At 41.4% G+C, this 20,143-nt stretch overlaps 1 protein-coding gene across 1 annotated transcript in view; it reads right to left on the reverse strand.

Annotated features, from left to right (window-relative positions):
• The window catches only part of pcsk5a (proprotein convertase subtilisin/kexin type 5a), a 29,746-nt gene extending 13,081 nt beyond the window's left edge, over nt 1–16,665 (reverse strand). Inside the window, exons 1-18 of the mRNA XM_041960700.1 lie at nt 16,611–16,665; nt 12,901–13,127; nt 11,438–11,542; nt 9,430–9,603; nt 9,133–9,276; nt 8,763–8,839; nt 8,436–8,524; nt 8,163–8,335; nt 7,785–7,982; nt 4,805–4,905; nt 4,604–4,707; nt 4,091–4,211; nt 3,626–3,814; nt 1,617–1,753; nt 1,367–1,489; nt 1,058–1,160; nt 587–777; nt 240–324 (exon numbers count right to left, since the gene is read on the reverse strand). Of these exons, the coding sequence (XP_041816634.1) occupies nt 240–324; nt 587–777; nt 1,058–1,160; nt 1,367–1,489; nt 1,617–1,753; nt 3,626–3,814; nt 4,091–4,211; nt 4,604–4,707; nt 4,805–4,905; nt 7,785–7,982; nt 8,163–8,335; nt 8,436–8,524; nt 8,763–8,839; nt 9,133–9,276; nt 9,430–9,603; nt 11,438–11,542; nt 12,901–13,127; nt 16,611–16,665 (2,396 nt within the window). The remainder of the gene's footprint in view (nt 1–239; nt 325–586; nt 778–1,057; nt 1,161–1,366; nt 1,490–1,616; nt 1,754–3,625; nt 3,815–4,090; nt 4,212–4,603; nt 4,708–4,804; nt 4,906–7,784; nt 7,983–8,162; nt 8,336–8,435; nt 8,525–8,762; nt 8,840–9,132; nt 9,277–9,429; nt 9,604–11,437; nt 11,543–12,900; nt 13,128–16,610) is intronic.
• Nucleotides 16,666–20,143: the final 3,478 nt, after the last annotated feature.

Here is a 20,143-nt window from a genome sequence, read left to right on the forward strand (position 1 = left end):
AAGGTCCATTTTTCTTTCTGAGCTGTGTGCGGAAAGGGATGGATAACACATTCTTTTGAACACAGAGTTACGGATATTTTAGATTTTTCTAATTGTTATGATGCTGCTGAGGGTGTGTATGTGTGTGTGTGTGTGTGTGTGTATGCACGCAGAGAGAATCAGTATTCTCAGTGGCAGGAAGAGCAGGAGCTGTGTTTACAGAGCAGTTAATTCAAGCATCATCAGAGAATTTGCTTCACCTTGTGTCTGGTTTGCATTCTGTGCAGATGCTGTAGGAGGTGCACTTCAAGCAGTTTTCACTGCACTTTCTGCACATATTTGCATCTGTGGGGGAATCAAACAATACACATGGAATGCACATCAGAGCGATTAATCAATCTTACTCTCATGCCCCTCAACTGCGGTTACATCAACTGACTATTCATTAACAGGCGCACATGCAGCTGGTTCCAAACAATGGGTCCTTAAAGGTTCACTCGAGGATATTCCCTATTTCTTGTTAACTTTGATTATAAAAATGTGACAAAAAAAAAACAACAAAAAACTCTGAAATTTATAGAGGCAGGTCTGAGGCCAGAAAACCAACCGTGGTCGAGGTAGTAGTTATCCCCACAGATGGCTGTGCAGGTATTGGTCCCCTCAGTCAGGTGATGACCAGGTTGACAGGAAGTACACTGGTCACTGCGACTCCCAGTGCAGCTCTCACAGGAGGAGTAGCACCTCTTACAGCGCCGCCGGTCGCCCCAGAATCCCCTGGGACACTCCGGTACACACATCCTATTGGACAGACACGCACCAAAGCACATAGAGGACAAGAGGCGTGACTATCTGAATGAGTGAGAGTGGACGCTTTCACCACGGTCATGCACACCCCGTCTTCTTATGTGCAAGCATTAAGAATGTGGCACAATACATAAACACGTGGACTACGTAACTGCTGATTATTTTCATTTGCAATATGTGCGAGCCATATACTCTGCAGCAACAGTATATACACATACTGTACAACGAGATCAGCACCCACTGACTGTACTCTGTGCTGTGTAATCATGCTGACCTTGTGTTGTTCTTGAACTTGAGGAAAAAGTGTAAACACGTGACACACTGCTGCGGGCTGGGCCCCTCACAACCATCGTCACTGCATTCTGGGTGGCAGGGTCCTGGAAGGGCAAACGCTCAAAGTCACTGCACCGTCATGGCAACAACAGAGCACTTCTTCAGATCGCTGATATAGTTCCATATTTATATAAAAAGCTACCTGAACTGGCATCCACTGTAAATCTGCATTAGAGTGCGTTCAGCTGCTGTGTGAGAGGTTTGAGATAGAAGAAGGGACAGCTTAATACCAGCTGAGTACGTGACTCACCGCTGTATTCTCCACTGAGGCCACTATCCATCGGCATCTCAGCCGATCGGGCTCGCTCACGATGCGTCGGATACGGCTGCTCTGCGGTGCCATAAATCACCAGGGACCACTCCTTTAGCGTCCCTGTGACACAACAGAGCAAGATGAGGGCTCTGTGTCGGGGGGCCTGCGCTGTATTTCTGCTGCTGTGCTTTTTGAACTTCGGTGACTCTTTTATCATACTGAGGTGTTACAAAGACGGAGAACCGACCTAGTTCAGTGCTGTTTCTCTTCTGAGAGGGGGTATCCTGGATTTTCAAAGTCCACTCCCCTGCTGCCTGCTCCCCCCAGCAGTGCGTTGTCATGAACTCCCAGTTCTGAAATCCCTCGGTGGAGTCGTCAAGAGGCCTAAACCACAACATCACATCCTGATAATACAACCAGGGCTACTACTACCACTACTGCAACTACTGATCATATTGTGCTTAATTGTAATTTACCTATGTCAAACTAAATTTTAGTGCAAGAGTGTAAAGTGTATTAATGTAAAAACAGAGCACTATCATCAGCAAAAGGTACTTAAGCATGATTAATCAAAGCATAATCAGTGTATTTATCACAATACATATTCCAATGACTTTCACTGATACAGTAATATAAGTAACATAAGCAGTATTTACTTTATGTCAATTCTTAATCTGCAAAGTAAACAGTTACTGCTGTCAAATAAATGTAGTGGAGTAAAAAAATAAATATTTTTATAATAGCTTGTTAGTAGCAAAAATGGGAAAATTTAAGTAAATTCATTTATTCAATAGTCTGTGTCTCTGTTGGATTATTCACACATCCAACAGAGATGCAGCAACATTATCATTCATTTGGAATTTAAGTCAAGATTCAAGATTCAAGATTCAAGAGTCTTTATTGTCATTGCACATGTCAATGAAATTTTCATTGCAACCCCCATGTTAGATGGTAAGAAAGATAAGGCTAGAAAGAGTGAATAAAATTAAGATAACTACAATAAAATAAAATAAACCAACATGCAATAAAAAAAAATATTCGTGAAGCAATTAAAAATATAACAGAATGAAAATATACTTAGGCAATAAAATATACTAAACAATAAACAATAAAATATGGAAGTGAAATGTGCAAACAGAATAAAATATACAAGCAGAATAAAATATAAAATATACACAGTGAAATGTTCCGACAGAATAAAATATGCCAATGAAACTGAAATGTGCTGATATACTAAAATGTATATAATTATAGTATATGTGTGTACATAAAAGTCAAGTACACAGAAGGTGCAGGTGGAGGTAGAGGTGTAGGTGTAGGTGTAAAGTGCGGTGTGCAGTGTTCACAGTTCACACAGTCTCTCACTGCAGTGAGGGGCTGCTGGGGGTGACAGCTCTAACAGCTCTGGGGAAGAAGCTGTCCCTCAGTCTGTTAGTGATATAACAGACTGAGTCCAATAGTTCTCTACATTGCTCTCTCCTGGTCTTAACCCACTCCTGAAGGAAATATCTGCCTCTTTAGCTGCCATATTAATCACTATGTTCAGCAGCTAGTTGCTAACTGTGTCTGTCTGTTGTTTGGTGCTGAGCAGGTAGTTTACAGTGGGGCTATTAGAGTTTTTTCCCTGAAAACAGATGGCAGCTTTGGCTGGAAACACTCTGAGAACCAAAATAGTAAATGTGCCCTAAAACCAAAACAATAGGCTGAAAGACATTAAACGCCCCGTAGAGCCAAGGGGAACTGCAGCCTCATGAGATCATTTTGTCCTTGCTTTCATATTATGCACAATAAATTCTCCCATTGTTAATATATTGATATTGATTATACCTTTAATTAGAGTAGTTGAGTAAAAGCACATAGTTGCTTTCTCCACAGATGTGCTTTAAATCATATGAACACTTTAAGTCTCTTGCTGATAATATGTGATGTATTTTTAGCATTGCAGAGTTTGCTGAGAGTAAGACACATACTTGCGTGCTGCAGAAGATTGCCAGAAATTAATTTAGCCAGAAACTTGCCCAGATACCACTTCCCAATCCCCTGCGATTTTCCACTAGTGTTTGCCAAAATCCACATTCCCCCCCTAACAGGACAATGTGCCAAACTGAGGAATATAACACTGTGGAGTTATATGCTGTGCTCTAAATGAAGAAGTGCTGCCATCCATAGAAACCATGTGGTGAAGCCACAGGGGGGGTGTTGCAACATTTTAGTTTCCGCACATTCTGCCTGTGATGGAGCATTGCTCGTAGTTACCTGTTAGCTAGCAGCTGGGACACGGTGCCTGAAGGTGATGTGAGCGTAATGGAAAGGTCGCCGCGACGACGGTGAGTGATGGCAACACGGACGACGACATGCTCCACATAAACAACGTGCTGCAGGGGCTCGCCGGAGCAGCCTGCGCTCTCGTACGCAGACGTCAGCACCGAGCCGGGATGAATAGTTCTGTCATGAGACGGAGAGAGGGAAAGAATAAAGAGACGCAGCGAGCAGCGGAGATGAGAGAGAGGAGGCACAAAACAAGAAGCGCAAGAGAGAGAGAGAGTTACAAGGAGAGGCGCCATAAAGAAAATGACACCCATTAAAGTGCGTGAGAGTCAGTGTGAGAGGAATCCTTGTGAGAGCCGAGACAGAAATAGATAAAGTGTGATAAAAGGGGAGGAATCAAGGGAAGCCCTGACTCAAAGTGGAGATCTCTGGCAGTGCTGGTTGGTGTGATACCTGCTCAGCTGGATGGGAGCCTCCTCCACGCACTCATGCTGGGAGGGAACTTGTTTCCAACGCTCAGCCTCCTTCACCATGCTCCCAGCATCCAGCAGGCCAAAGCCGTATAGGTGGCTCACTGCCACACACACACACACACACACACACACACACACACACACACACACACACACACACATACATAAACCACATTAACCAGCGCATAAAAGGCGCTGTAGCTTATAAAAGACATCACACACTCCTGGGACTTCGTAGGCGTTTATTCCTGTTCTGCTCTCATTAGTTTGTGTGGTCGCTGTTTGATAGTTTTCCTAAAAAGAGCTGAGAAAACATTTACCAAAATATGCTTATCAAGTTCAACTCATCTTTGCAAATCAGGGAGGATTGCATTCACAAGTTATCTTGTAATCATTCATTTTCTTCAAACGACTTGCAAATACTGAATTAATAATACAAAAAAAAAAAAAAAAAAAAAAAAAAAACAATTTAGCAGAAGTCCAGTGGGAATACCTTTGTACCCGGCTCCATTAACGTGCCAGTCAGGAGCGACGAGATGACGAGCTTTTGATGTTCTGACAATAATGTGCTGCACATCCCTCCAGGTCAGCGAGGGGCTGAGAAAAGGTCAAACAGAGACAAACATCAGACTGCCATCAACCGATCGTAACGGTGCCTGCACGCGTGGATGCTGTGCGTGGGAGAGCCGCTTACTTGGCGTCCAAGGTGAGGGCGATGACACCTGCAGCCATGGAGGAGGAGAGGGAGGTCTCAGATTTAGCTCGGCTGCAGCTCTGCTGAGGACCCAGCGTCACCTGTCGAGGACACCAGATCTTTCCAGCTTTTCAATATTTAACAGAACTCACCTGGTGTGCACAGGACTGTGGCATATGGCCTCAATTGAGTCGGCCACACAAGACTTAAATTTGGATTAAGCAATATGATATACACCATTAGGCGATTTGCATCAAGGATTACACTACACCCTGAATATGTATTTATGTTTATAAGATTATTTTGGCAAATCAAGACTGAATTTACAGGATTTTTGCATCAATGTGATGACATACCTAGATTTGTGAAGAGTTTCTCATTGCATTGAACAAAATTGCACAAACTAGGATACATTTTCGTTCACAGTGAACCAGCTGGACATTAGCACACCATTTGTTCCGTCACATATTAGTGTGTGCACTAATAACTAAATTTTGTTTGTGTGTGTTTATTTTCTAAAGTGCTTAATCTCCTCTTTCCTCATGATGAGATCATACACTCTGGTCCTGTTAAACGTGGGGATTACATCCGACCTGCTTCAAAAAGCCCAAATTAAACAGGCCTTTGTGACAATCTGGATCAAGTCTCACATTGATGTTATACGACTCATAGAGACAAAAAAACCCCAAATGGTCTATTAGGCTAAACTTACCACAGCACTATGTTACTTGGTGGTATGGTGGTTTTGTACTATTAGTTCCAGTGCAACACTAGCTGCTGGTGCTGCATGTGTGCTGCTACTGCCTGTAATTTTGCATTTTGAGTCTAATTATTTTCTCTATTTATCTGTACTTTTTCTGCTTTCCCCTCTGGTGGGTCAATAAAGGATTATTTTAAATGACAAACCATAAATCCAGCTAACAGGTCTTGTAGCACAATAAGACATAGTCGAGTATTGGAACATATGCATGATTGCGGTGTTGGCATGTTGTCAGGTGTGCTAACAAAGCGATTCTGCATGTTCTGACCTCTGACTCCATACCACGCATGTGCAGTATTTAAGTAGAACTTTTTCTTTTCAACCTGACAAAGATGCATTTTAAATCAAAACATCGTCTACTTAAATATGTAGAGTAAATTGTGCAGGCGTCACTTTTTCAAAGATGCTGTGTCCAAAAACCATACTGTATAATTACGATCTTTCTTTCCTGGTGTTCCCATGCGAAGCACAAAACTTGGTGCCAATCAATCAGGCAAGACGAAAATAGAAGTAGGTAATTAGGTATTCCATAGGAGGAATCTCTTCCAGCTTAAAGAAGCTCGTCATTTGGCCATATTGTCTATGCTGGCATGTTACTGTAGGCCTCCTGAGTCTGAGTTTGGCTTTCAGGATGTGCACAAAGGTTCCTACTGTATAATTAGACAAGCTGCAAGTGTTGGTGTGCTGTACAACACAGCTCCTCTAATGGCTTATAGTGTAAATGAACTACGGGCTCCAAAAATACCCTGTTGAAGTGAATGGGAAAGATGCCGCGATCCGATCCACATGAGATAACCTTGTGATATCGCATCTGACTAGCTTTCACTTCCACCTGAGTCCTGTGACTTTAAAAGTTCTCGTTCTACCGGGAAGAAAGTTCATACGGAGTATGTCTGGGGCGTATTTGCTTGATTGACAGGTGTCTCAGACCATCACACTCAACTGCAGACGATGTCTCTCGCTCGCCCCCAACACTGCTTCCCCCACAGCCTCCACCTCATTTGCCAAATGTGTATTTTCTGGCTTTAAGCTGCTGGCAAGACGAGAGTGATTTTTAAATACATCCCCATCCCTTAAAGTTCAACTAACGTCACAAATGTCATCATCAAAAATGATGTAAAAGTGATTTTGAGACTTGTTAATTTAATTTTATTATCAAAAGAGAGATAACAACATCTTTGCGGGCATGTGGCAAAATGCTCCTGCAGCCTCAAAGCCTCTGGGAGGAGGAGGCTGTTTTGCCCTCAGAGGCTTGAAGGCAGCAAAATTAATATTAAAACACAACACATAACTTTATAATCTCCATTTAGCTCTGCAGCAAAAGCATTTCACTGTCGGTTTTATACGTGTATGTTTGCATTTGGAGTTATAGGAGGCATGTCAATAGATTTAAATATTTAATTTTCATGGCAGATTGAAATAACAATTTATTTTATGAGTCTTTACTTTGCTGAAAAGAGCAATATAACCTGATACAAATTATAGAGAAAACAGAAATGTCCTTCAGGCAAAAGCTCCATTTAAACCCAATAAATATTCCTGAATTATTTATTTATTATTGGAAACATTAATCTTCAGAAATGTTGATTGTTTGCTGGTCTGTTGGCAAATTGCATATATTAGCATGTTCATTTCAGTAAAACACTCTTCAGGTTAATTGGAATTATTAACTGGAGGTATGCCTGTCGAACACTATTCTCCTAATAATTAGTACTAAATTACATGGTTCTTTGAGGGAAATTTGCCTTGAGAATCATTTGGAAATAATTCAGAAATGACAGATCTGTTATCATATTTACCTCTTGATATTTAGTGATATTGATCATTTTAAATTTTGGGGTGGTGGCCTCAAGTGAGACATTTTTTTTTTTGTAAAATTTAGATAGAGCAAAGATCTCAATGAATATTATAGCAGAAAACTCAGCACATCACAGCCTTTAGATTCAAGATTCAAGATTCAAGATTTTTTTATTGTCATTGATCATGACATGTAAATGAAATTTGCATTGCAACCCCCATGTTAGAAACAGGATAATAAGAAAGATAAGAAAGATTCTAAAATAAAAGATACTGGAATAAAATAAACCGACATGCAATAAAAATATTTGTAAATGCAATTAAAAATATGCCAGAAATGAAAAACGAGAATGAGAAAACATCTGTCAACAGTGAAAAATCACACCGAAGATGTTTCTTACATTACTCACAGCCTCCACTCACCATTTCCTCGGTCTCCCCAGCTGTCGTAAGTGTGGAGGAGCACTGCTCCAGGTAATCTGGCTGGCCTCCACGCTGAGCGCTGCTGCTTATAGAGATAGTGTAGATACTGTTGCAGTAGCCGTCGCAGGAACAGTGGTCACCTCTTCGCCCTCCGTTCCCCGAAGCCCAGACAAAAACAGAGCCCCTCCCCTGCCGGCCCTGAGATTAATTGGGTAAGCAGACAGAGGTGATTAATGTATTAATGACATTAACACATTGATAAGGAAGAAAAGATAAGGCCTTGAGGTAAATATACAGCCACAGGTAGGACACGGACGTAAACAAACACACCAACAACAAGCCCTTGTCTTCCTCTTTCACACACAAACTCTTTCTCACTGTTTTGATGCCGTTCTGTAAAGCAAGACGAGTCAGCGGTCCAGGTCCCTCCAAAGTGGCCCCGTCATCTTCTGGCCCCCAGCTGGCTAAGTAGATATCAATATGCTGAGGTCTGAAGCTCAGTGACTGGGCCTCCACAAGGTCTGTCATATCTCCATCCAGCATACGGATGCCTACAGGGGGCCAGAAGTGCACTGATGTTTAAATCTGCTATATACAAAACTTTGACCTCCAGAAGTCTTCTGCATTGCAGTTTCATGCACACGGACTCACCGCCTATCCGTGCCTGGAAAGAGACTCCAACCGTGCAGCGAGAGTTATTTGCAGCCGCAGCAACCATCCCTGCACACTGTGTCCCATGGCTTGGGAGAAAGGAGGAGAACTTCAGAACATGAGGTTAGATGCATATGCATGAGGAGGAGACAGGCTATTTCCGTTACATCAAACCAGTGAAAAGACAGAATTCAGACTGGGGAATTTGCATATCCATATTTGCATGTAAATACTGGGAAATGGAAAGAAAAGCGTGCATTAATTAAAGTTAGCAATATGATGTGGAAAGCAGGAGCAAGGAGGAATCAGGAAACAAGAAGCACTCACTAGTTAGACGCGTTGTTGGAATAATTTGGAGAGGGATCTTGGTCTTGTCCGTTCATATCATAACTGGCGAGAGGATCCTGAATCAGACGGATAGTAAGTAGCAGCACATAATAAGACGCCAGCAGCTATCTGTCGCCGTTTCATCAGACAAATCACAAAGAGCATTATTCACCAGTCCACTCGACAGTTAAGTGGATCAGACGTTTAATGTCCATTCCAATACTCTTGGCCGGCCTCTACAAACCTTCGGCCCAAAAGCTCAGCCTGCAATATCTGTCTCAGCTCTGCGCTCTTAAACTAAGAGCTCTGCCAAATTGCTTATGATTAATGTCCCCTTCCCCAGAACAGCGTCCCATCCCAGGGCACTTACATAATTTGGCTTCAGATCCGGATGCTCTCTCTCAATGCCATCATCTAGGACAGACACCACCACACCCTTCCCAGTGTACCCTCTCCTCCAGGCCCCGGCAACGTTCATGCGAGACTGGCAGCCCGTGGACTCGTCACTGCAGAGCTGTGGAGCAAATAGTGGGACATACAATTCAGCCCTTGGGAGTAAAGAATAAATCAGGAGCTATTTTTGGGCTCTGTCTGTCTGGGTTTATGTGTCTGTGTTTCAGACTTGAGCTTAGTAAAGCAAAAAAATAAAAATAAAAATGTGACTCACAGTGTACCACAGGCTGTTCCACATTGAGTCATTGTAGTGTGCAGTCCGGGCGTGGCTGGACTCTGGGTGAGCACTGGGATACTGTTTGGTCTCTGTGTCAGTGGAATAGATGTGACTGGCTCTGGGCTTCCTCTTTGCTCTTCTCTGGACCACCTGTTGTTGGAGCCATTCCACCTTAAAAGGAACGCACAGGGTGCAGATGGAAACATGTTCTTTGGATGCCGATGGTCTGTCCAGCGCTTTAGCCACCCAAACTATCTCAGCAACTACTAGACGGATGGCCATGACATTTTGTGCTGACATTCGTGTTTCCCAAAAGATGAAACCTAATGACTTTACTGATCTCCTCTCTCTTATTCTAGCGTCACCTGCAGGTCACATTTTAAACTTATTTGTTGGCATGTCTTTCGTTGACAAGATGGATTTGAGCAAATTTTGATACACAGCTTCAGAGATGATGTCTCCCAATGACTTTGGCGATCCACTGACTTTTGTCATGGTTTGGGTGTGCTATTTCCTGTTTTATTTTGAAAGTTTTCCTTGCATGCTTGCTTTATTTCCTGTTTCTTCTTGCTTTACTTGGGTGATTCCTTAATGTTTTATTTTGTGCCATCATCAGGTCAAATTTTTGTTTGTCCAATACTTTAGTTTATGAGCAAATACCTGCACAATTAGTAACATTCCCACAGGACTCTCCTCTCACAGAGCTGCTAGCATGACTATAAATTGTTATTCTTGTTTGCAACTTAAAGGGTAATTCTGCTCGTAACAACTTGTGTGTGTGTCTTATTTTCATGGTTTGGGCCATCATCTCTGACCATTACTATAAAATTGTACTTAGCAAAGTAATTAAAGACATGAAAATGGTGCCAGCGCTACAACAAACGTGCAGCCGGCTGTTGCTAAGCCTGTCAAGCTTTACATTCTCACCTAGCACTTTACATTGATAACTACTAATCCACTATTGCTGGGCAAAAAACACTTTCTATATTTTTTCTTACTTACTGTACATATACCTATATATATTTTTTTATTTTATTTTAATTTTTGAAATTTTTGTGGTTTACAATGTTGTAATTTATTGCCTTCCTTCCATTATTGTTCTTATTTGCACCTTTATTGTTCTTATTGTTCTTATTTTGCACCCTTATTTTCTTCTTGTTCTTATTTGCACCTCCATTTGTGTTTGTATTTCTAGCTGGTCTGTTTGGTTTTGGAGGCTGAAATTGATGGCACATGTTAGCTGTAGCTAGCAAGAGAATTAAGCTAATGTTGGCTTCTTGACTTGTTTGAAAAAGTTGTCTCTGGCTGACTTAATATTGTAAAATTGACCTTGTATGCCACTGATGGCTACTTGCATGACGATGCACGAGAAGATTGAGGCTAAAGCTGCAAAAAGTCAGCATTTTCACCAGTTAATGAGCCATGAATAGAAATAAAAGAAGTGTAGGGCTTGTTAGTCCTAATCAGGAAAATGCAAGTCTGACTGTTATTTTATTTAAATATAATCTCCCGTTTGGCTGCTAAGTTAAAATACTATACTTGTGTACAAGTGTGAAAATAGATAAGTTTAAGTAGAAATCAGTCTTTAAAGTGTGATGGATGTTTACAGGCAGTTTGTGTAATATTTTAACCATTTGCCATCTGTCATCTGTCCTAAATTAAGTGACTGCTCATAATTCTTGCGTGATCTGTCTGATCTCCTAGGATCATCACTGCTTTCCCAGATCTCAGCAATAAACTTAGTGGGTACAATTTTTTAATTAATGGTAGAAATGATGGGCTAGACAATACAGATCACATTTATCCTGTAAGTGTGCTGTGTTAATGACTCTTGGCATGTCATGGTTTTGTGGTTGCATGAGTGCGTGAGGGGGTGAGTGTGTAGAAAGGGCCAGTGCATTAACGTGTGTGTGTGTGTGTTTGTATCTGCAGGCAGGGAGGAGACATGCAGCTGATTAATAATCCAGCAGAGTCTTGCAGTTCTCCTCATATCCCATTACAATACCTTGGTCTCCTTGGCGATGCTGACAGTCACCTCTTCGTTGGACACGGCGCACCGCTTCACTGTCTCGTGGTGCCGAAAATTATAATAACTCTTCAGGTCTCCAATCTGGTGAAACGGACGTCAAATCGTGCAAATGAGCGTTTTCAGGTGAAGGTGTGTTGTTCATCCTGTTCTGTCACTGTACTAAACAGCTGCTAAATTATGAAGCTGCCTTTGGTGTCTTTCATTAAGGCGGCCACCTAACACCCGTGATAGTTTTTCAGGCAACCTGAGCCACAAGACTGCTGCTCATGAGTGTGTGCTTGTGTCCACAAAGCCATGACGTAAACAGATTCCTTTAATATATAAGAAGAGGAGCTCGGGTAATTCGTGGTTAATAAAAAAGTGTCATGGGTTGGCAATTTTCTGTGACTGACAAGAATACATTATGGTCCTAATTTATTCCCCGATGTCTCTGCTGTGGAATTTGCTTTTGACTTCTGACCTCAGCCATATGAAGCAAAGTATCTTTTCAGGGTCATGCTGGTTCATATCACCTACAGTGAAACATGGACTCAAGGCCTGCAACTTTCATTACTGCAGCTTTCCCCCCAGGAGTACATGTGTTGAATTTTATGGTCTTGGGCTCTGTAACTCACTCTGTTTTATTTATTTGCTTTATTATTTATTGATTTTGCTTTTATTCTGCCTTTCTGTGGGTGTATTGACACGTCTGGTCTGATAGATTTCTGTTTCTATTTCTTTCGTGCAGACGAGCGCTGACAAATTCTTCGTGACCTTTATTGAAAAGGCAATAAAGTGCTGGATCTTGGCTGTTCGAGGTTTAACTGTTTGTGTAATTAACATTATATTGTAGGGTTAGAATAATGAAATGAAGGTGAGAGGTGAGAGAACAAGATGAGGTTTATTTTGGCAGCCCAGCGTCCGTCTCACACCCACGAACATCCCGACAGGCTTGTAATGTAATGTGTAATGAGCAGCTGCTGACCTCTGATATGAAAAGTTCTCCAGGACTCCACAGAAATAAAAATCTTCCTCTATATGATTAAGCTAATATTTTAACTTCATTTTGCAGTAGCTTGTTGGCAGTTTTGTACAACCTCTTTCTACACCAGTTAGGTTTATTAGCTTTTTAATCATTTGGAGACATAATCATCTACTGCAGCAATAAACGCTATATTTGGCTGACAGGTATGATCAAAGTTTTCTTAAATCTTGGACAGAAATTAAACATTACTCTTCTTTCTGCCAGGCTGATGGTGGACAGTGAATTGAAACCACAATGACATTTATTTCTCAGAATTTGAGAGATAATAGAATTTATGTTGGATATTTGCAATAGCATCGTTTTATATGACACTACAGATGTGGCAGTCTGGCAATTGGCTGAATGGGGACACCATTAGCCTACAGTATGTCCTTTTTGGGGGCTTCTTATATTCAGTATGTTGGATCACACCTACCTGACCCATGTTGGTAAATCCATATTTCTCTGCTATCCTGTCGACGGACTCGCGGTCGGCTCTTATTCTGATCGCCCAGTCGTTGGTGTAAATTGCTGCATGACAAAAATGGAGCAGAGTTCCCATCCACAGCATGTAAAAACGCACCATCGCTGCAGAGAAAAAGACGCTTCCTCTAATTAGACAGTGCCAAGGTGTTTCACACGTTCTCCCTGCGCCCTGTTCTTCTGCCGAAAGTGTCTGTCATTGTGCAAAGTTTTCGCTGAAAACCGAAGTCCGCTGTCGCAGAGAAGCAAGTTTCAGGAGATGTCGTCCAGAAACGGAAGGATCTTTACCGGCTGAGGTTGTCAAGACTCTCCTTCACTGGGAACAAGCCACTATCATATTACAATTCAATATGGAAGCCGGGGATCATCTGCAGTGTGTCCTTTGTAAGGATCTGACCTGCCCAAAGTGTCCTTATGGTGCAGCTTTGTCTGCATGTTGCAGTTTAATTGAATAGACAGTTAGTCTTTTTCTCGTTAAATGTCCTGCTTGTTACTGTAAAAACAGTGGACAAAGTAAAAAAAATCATTTGACATGAAAAAGCATGATGAGTCCAGTGGTTTTCATCTAGCAGGGGCACCATTGCTACATGTTTCGAATGCGGGACTGATTTTGGAGAGTTTTTAGACTATTGTTTTGGTACTTTTACTGAAGTAGGCCACAGGCTTACTAGCCAACGTGACTGCTCACCAGGGGTGTAGCTATAGAACCACACTAGGCCCCACCCCGCCTCGAGCAGAGCTGTGGTGACAATTGTCTGCTCCAATTGTCTGTTAGAAGAGGCCTGCTTCAAAGCAGTACTCTTATTCACTATCTCCCAACCTTGCCTTTACTATACTTACTAGATGCAGTGATGATTGCTGGGTAATATGTTGTTGTCCACACTCACATACGCGCTGCTGCAGCTGTGCAGGTCAGGTAAGCTGCAGGTGTTGATTAACATATTCTTGTTGGTTAGGCAGGTGGGTTGGCTCTCCTGATGGGTCTGGTGAATGCGGTAAAGAAATAATAAATCTGTGTGTGCGTGTTTGCTTCTTAACTGAGGAGCTCGTGGGCCATCATAACAGCCTGCGCTGGGGCCCGTTGTTAGTAGCCTACACTGCCACTCACCACACACATAATGAGACTCTCAGTCATGTAGTCGCAGTGTAAACTGGTTGTATATATGGCCTGTGTGCTTGCAGTTGAAAGCATTATCCTTAAGCATTTGGGAGGGGGAAATAATATTTGCCTGGAGGCAATGGATTTTTGAATTTTATTTTTTGGCCAAATGCCTTTCCCCTTGGCACCACAGCAGTGTGCATTGTGAAGCGAGATCCCTGCATTTAAAAATTCACTGCTTTAACTGGGTCAATCTGAAGCAATCAGAAAAAAAATCCTTCATGGTGAATAAGAAGACCATCAAGATATTGTTAAATTTTAATGTTGCAGTTCTACACAGATGGGAAGGACTAGAAACTTGAATGGAGATAAACTGCAGTTAGTGGATTGAGAGCTTACCCACAGTAACCAGTATAGCAGCATGTACTGGACCATGACAGTGCCAGTCTGTTGACTCCTGCAGGTGTTTCAATTCTAACAACAATAACAATAAGACGCTTTTATAGGAATAATTTCAATATGCTTCATAGCTTTCTATTTGAAAACATTGATTACACTTTCACCTTCTCTGTGTGCTAATATGAAGCTACAGCCACCAGACTGTTAGCTTAGCTTAGCACAAGAACTTGAAATGGGGAAAATGCTAGCCTGACTCAGTACTAACATTAAAAAAATCCACCTAACAGCACCTCAAAAGCTAATTAACCAGGATCAGGACCAGGACACAACCCACCATACAACAATGAACTGTCATTTAAATGAACAAGATGTTTGTTTTACTTTTGGCTAGCTGTTTCCCTTGTTTTCAGCCTTTGTGCTAAGCTAAGCTAACCTACTCCTCTTATCAAAATGTCAAACTATTCCCCTGGTGTGAACCTTGAGTCCAGTTGAATCACATGTTTCCAAAGCAGCTGTGCACTCTGTGTCATTGAACATTTTAATCGTGACGCCGCCATAGTGTTGCAGCTCTTATGGCGTCCACAGATCTCACTAATTTAAATAAACACATATAAATTAATAAAGAAACATGAGCATCCTTTCCATTCATAATTTTCTGAATATACACATTTTCTTCACTTATATAAATGTATATCTAGCAAATGATAAGATAGGATTGAACCAGTTATCATGCTTTCCATAATGCATTATATTGCACTAACCCAATAATCATTAGTTGGATAATTTCCTTGATAAATAGCTGATAGTTTTGATATGAGTATTGCTATTAAAGACCCAGTGCAGTCAAAAATGTGTTTTTCTTCTTGCCCCTTCAGTTCAGTGTTTGAGCTTCACTGTGCAGATTTGTGTCTGAGCAGAGTTTGACACCAGAAGGATGTTTTCACATTCATCTGCTGAAAGTTTGTCTGCACTCATTGAAACTGCAGTTTTAGAGACGTATATAAGATTCAGCTTACACAAGTATGAAACTTTGAGCCTCCAATGCACAAACACTGACAACTGACTTTCCGGTAAAGTAGGGGACATGTGTGAAGTACACATTTGAAATGACACATATTTACATAATCGTAGATTCAGGATTTTTCAATGAGGGAGAAGAAGATAATGGAACTTTTTTATGTGAGGAAAAATCACATTGGAAACACATTATCAGTCAAAGCACAGTGTTTCATATACATCTTAAAATGTGGCTGGAGGGCATCTTAAAGCTACATAAAAATGGAAAAGCTACCATTACCAGGGTCAATAATCACCCCACCTAACTCAATAAAAATTGAGTTGAATCCATCTTTATCACAAAAGAGCGCTGTCTTTTACTTTGATTCTTTGATTATCTTTGATTGATAACCAGTTTTGGTTTCTTTTTGGAGAATTATTTGCAGACAAAAACACCTAAAAGGTACTTTTCTTTACCCACAAATGCAGAAGAGTTGGGGGACTCTTTTAAGCCCTGAGTAGTGTCTGCAGACGTCCTCACAAGCTTCACACAGCCTCCACCATGAAGCTAGAGCAGATAATATGTTCCCTGAGAAGTAAAATCCAGTGCAAACATTCAGGTGAGGGTGCATTATACTATTCAGTCGGGTGCATATTGATAAAACAACTTGTTTTGCATGCAGTTCCTCGTGAAGAAGAGTTGGGAGGAAAGCTGGAGGAGAAATCGAAGGGGGGATGAACTAAATTAAATCCTTTGCAGGAGACGCAAAGGTGGAGAGCTCTATTTCATATCTTTATATTTACATCTCTGTATCTGTAGCATACCACATGGACAGCCAATCTCAACTTCTCACCCAGTGCCAAACTAGCTTATTAGCACACATTTCTACAATACTGTATTACATGGAGAAATGCAAACGGCTGGAGTTGATAGGAGTATGAGGATTACCAGGATATGTGATGCAAGATGTTCCAGTATGTTATTTTTAGTTGAATCTTGCCTTATTTCAGAAGAAATGTATTTAGCATTACATCAACCTGGTCAATACAATTTTCCTGGCGTTGTATTTTACTCAGTCCCGCTACATATTTGTAACTACACGTCACATTTCATGTTATTTAAACATATTTCTACAAATATCACATTATATGCATTACTGTTATCTTACTGGTGATGCTTAAGTTTCCGTAACGCTGCCCTTCCTCTTCATGGTTGTGGCTCATGGCGTAGATTACATGCTGTGACTTTGTCTGAATGGGCTCCAGGCCCAAACATCTACGATTAGGCTCTATAATATCCACTGACTCTGATCCTCAGGGACAGTAATTCCAATTAATGCCACAGCGCAAGTCATATACAGTAATTATGTCGCTAGAGACATACTATGTGTGGCAGGTAGATGAGGATCATAATGCGATGTATATTAAATGTTGTTGGAAGATCCCACACTAATTAAGCAGAGATGTAGGCATCAGCCTCTTGTTGCTGATTTGATGCTGTGGGAAATAAAAGTAAGCACAACAGCTGATCATTTCTGACAAGGCAGCTGCTGCAAAACAATCATTCAAATACCAAATGAAAATTAACTCTGTGTAAACCCAGATGACCCACTAAGATCTGTATGTTAGGTATGAAGCTACAGCCAGCAGCTAGTTATCTTAGCTTAGCATAAAGGTCAGAAACAGGCAAAAGAGCTAGCCTACAAACACATCTAAAACTTCCCTGAGGACAGTGACTTCTTATAGGCTCAGATAGGTGGAAATACAACATGTTAAAGGTCCAGTACGCAAGATTCAAGCGGATATATTGGCATTGGCATATGGAATTATGTTTTTATTAGTGTAAAATCACCAAGAAAAAGCTGTTACCTTGAAATGAGCTCTATGTATCTACAGAGGGAGCAGGTCCTCTTCCATTGAGTCCACCATGTTTCTACAGGAGCCCAGAACGGACAAGTTTGATGTTTTTTTAGCGGCCGCCATTGGGAAGGTTGGGGCAAAGGGTATTCAGTTGGTCGCAATCTAATCCCTTACTGCTAGATGTCACTAAATCCTCCACACTGGACCTTTAATTAATGAGCTTTAGACATTCTAGGTGTTAGGTAGATTTGATTTTCCCCCTGCTTCCAGTCTTAAATGATTCAAGAGGTCTTCAGCCCCTTAAACCTGATTTATACATAATTTAATATCACATAAACACAACCTTTGTTCACAACGAGGACAGCTGCACAACATTTTATCACGTACTGTTAGAAAAAAGCAGGATATTGACTGGAACGACCACTTCTGAGCTAAAGTGTCGCAGAGGACTTGCAAGACAATGTAGCTCTGACGCAAGCAGCTGAGGGCCTGAACCATGAATCTGACAGAAAATCAGCAGTTCTGATGCCTTGCTATTAGCTCTCTGTTGTGGAACAGAAAATGAAGAGCCTAAAGGAATAATATTTCTCAAACATTTCTATTGAGAAGGATAAATGTTCAACGCAAAGAGAAAAAAATGTTCAAAATGTTAATAATGCTGTCTATTCCATCATCACGTAGCAATTCATGGCAATTTCTGAAGAAGTAAAAGAAGAAATCAGCATGAAAATGGTCTCCACAAGCTTCCTGCTTGGTTACCAACCTGTCAGAATATTTAGGTGTTTATAGTCATGTTCCATGTCCAATGTGTCCTTGAATTGTAAATTACAAAGAACAGGTTCGTGATGCAATATGCACCCACAGTCTCTATCATCTACTCCACAATGGAGTGGAAAACAAACCAGCAGAACAAAACAAAGGAAAAGCACCTCTCGGCAAAGCAGTCACAGGACTTTGAAGTTATCTAACATGTCTTCAGAGAGACTGACTTTGATGTTCAGAGAACTCCTCTCAAACAGTGACACATTCCCTTGAAAATAATTGTCAAACGTGTTCCTGAGCACATTGACTGCCCTGCAGGCAGCACAGGCATGAACTCCTGCTTATTCTCTGCTCAAAATGTCTTCTAGCTGATTTACAAACTCTTATTGTTCGGCTTCATGAGTTTTGCTGCATGACATGTGGTGTTGATTTTATTTCTTTTGCGTGTGAACTGTCAGATCTTTCCCTTGTGTATGACGCTGCGTGTGTATTGTGTTATAACCTGTCTCCAAGCGATTTGTGTTAGTTGTCAATGTAGAAATATAGTTCTGCAAAGACGTCAGTATTTCTGTCACTGTACAGAGCGACTGGTGTTACGTCAACAACGCATCCTGCAGATCTGCACAGGCTGAAACATGTAGTTTTTAAGCCAATGTGACGTAGTGGTCAAAACATATAATTACAACTAGCAGGGGTCCAAATATCATTTTTTCTGCATGCAATGCGAAAAAGAGTGGCTATAAAATGGTGGAATTTTTTTTTTTAAGCATCACAATCCCTGAGAAATTACTCAGAATCAGAATAATCTAAAATAATAATCAGAATTTGATCCATTCTGTCTGATAAAATTTGAAAAAGCTGGAGCTTATCATTGCTGCAAATATTTCATCTTTCAACATGCCAATAAACAGAAATACGGTGTTCAGGCTACAAAGTAATCTAACAGCAATGTGCACTTTGAAGTATTTGACTGGTCATTGCAGCATTTTGCCAGATGTGGCTGCGTTTGTGTGATAAAAATGTTGACCCCCCCTCACTGTTTGAACATTTACTTAGTTCATTCAGATGAACTAAGGGGCTGTGTTCCACCCAGAGCTAAAATCAGTCCACAGCTCGATTCCACCTTCAAGCAAACTTGCAGGTCGATCCAACTTCTGTGTTGGAGACTTCTGTGTGCAAATATAAATGTGAACGCCGCAGGACCCCCGTGCACATTCGCCCACCAGCTCGGAGAATCTGAGAGGCATGTTCCAGCCTCAAGATCAACTAATGTATGAGTGGATTTGAGTCCCAAACAGCGCACTTGGCGATGCAGCTCACATATCTTAACAAAAAACACGTAACGGAAATCATTGCAAGTGAAGGAATGAGCACACAGTCAAAACTTCACTCACAGCCCGGCGTCTATGTTGATGTTCCTCCGAAAACTCCAACTATGTGCATTTGGGAAGTTCTTCTGATTCTTCTGAACCTCCTCCAACATCTCTGCTTCAGCCTGGGCCCTTGTCGAATATCATCCCACTCTTTATTAACATCTTCGCTGTGTGCGTCTACTTTGAAGTTTTCTGTGAAAGCGAGATGTTCAAAACTAATCAAAACTTATGCAGTTTATTGACAGATTCTGACCCTTTTTCTCCTGCCAGAAAACTCCAGAATGAAGCGTTGTTGCTGTCCATGTTTGCCAAGTGCATCTGATTGCATCTATTGGCTCGTATGGAGAACCCTGGTGTCGCAGGTCTGCTGTGTTTCTCTGTGCTTCGCAGCCCAGCCGTGATTGTATTTACATTTCATTGCCCATTTTTGCATCAGTGACAGCAGTGGCAGGGGAGAATTTAGCTCATATTTTATTAAACCAATCTGCAGCTATCGCAGTTGACTCAGAAACTTGGCAGGTCGTCTGGAAATGGGTACTTTTTAATTCATTATTTACTATGTCCCAGTGACACAAACACACGCACATGCACACACACACACACACACACGCAGAGTGCTGCAGTGCTACACATGTAGATATGATTGGGATACTGTGTGTGCGTGTGTGATTCCTCTGAAATCTGGAGAACTAAGCCGGGGGATGTGC

The sequence above is a fragment of the Chelmon rostratus genome, chromosome 19 (genome assembly GCF_017976325.1).
Source record: "Chelmon rostratus isolate fCheRos1 chromosome 19, fCheRos1.pri, whole genome shotgun sequence".
NCBI classification, from domain to species: Eukaryota; Metazoa; Chordata; class Actinopteri; order Chaetodontiformes; family Chaetodontidae; genus Chelmon; species Chelmon rostratus.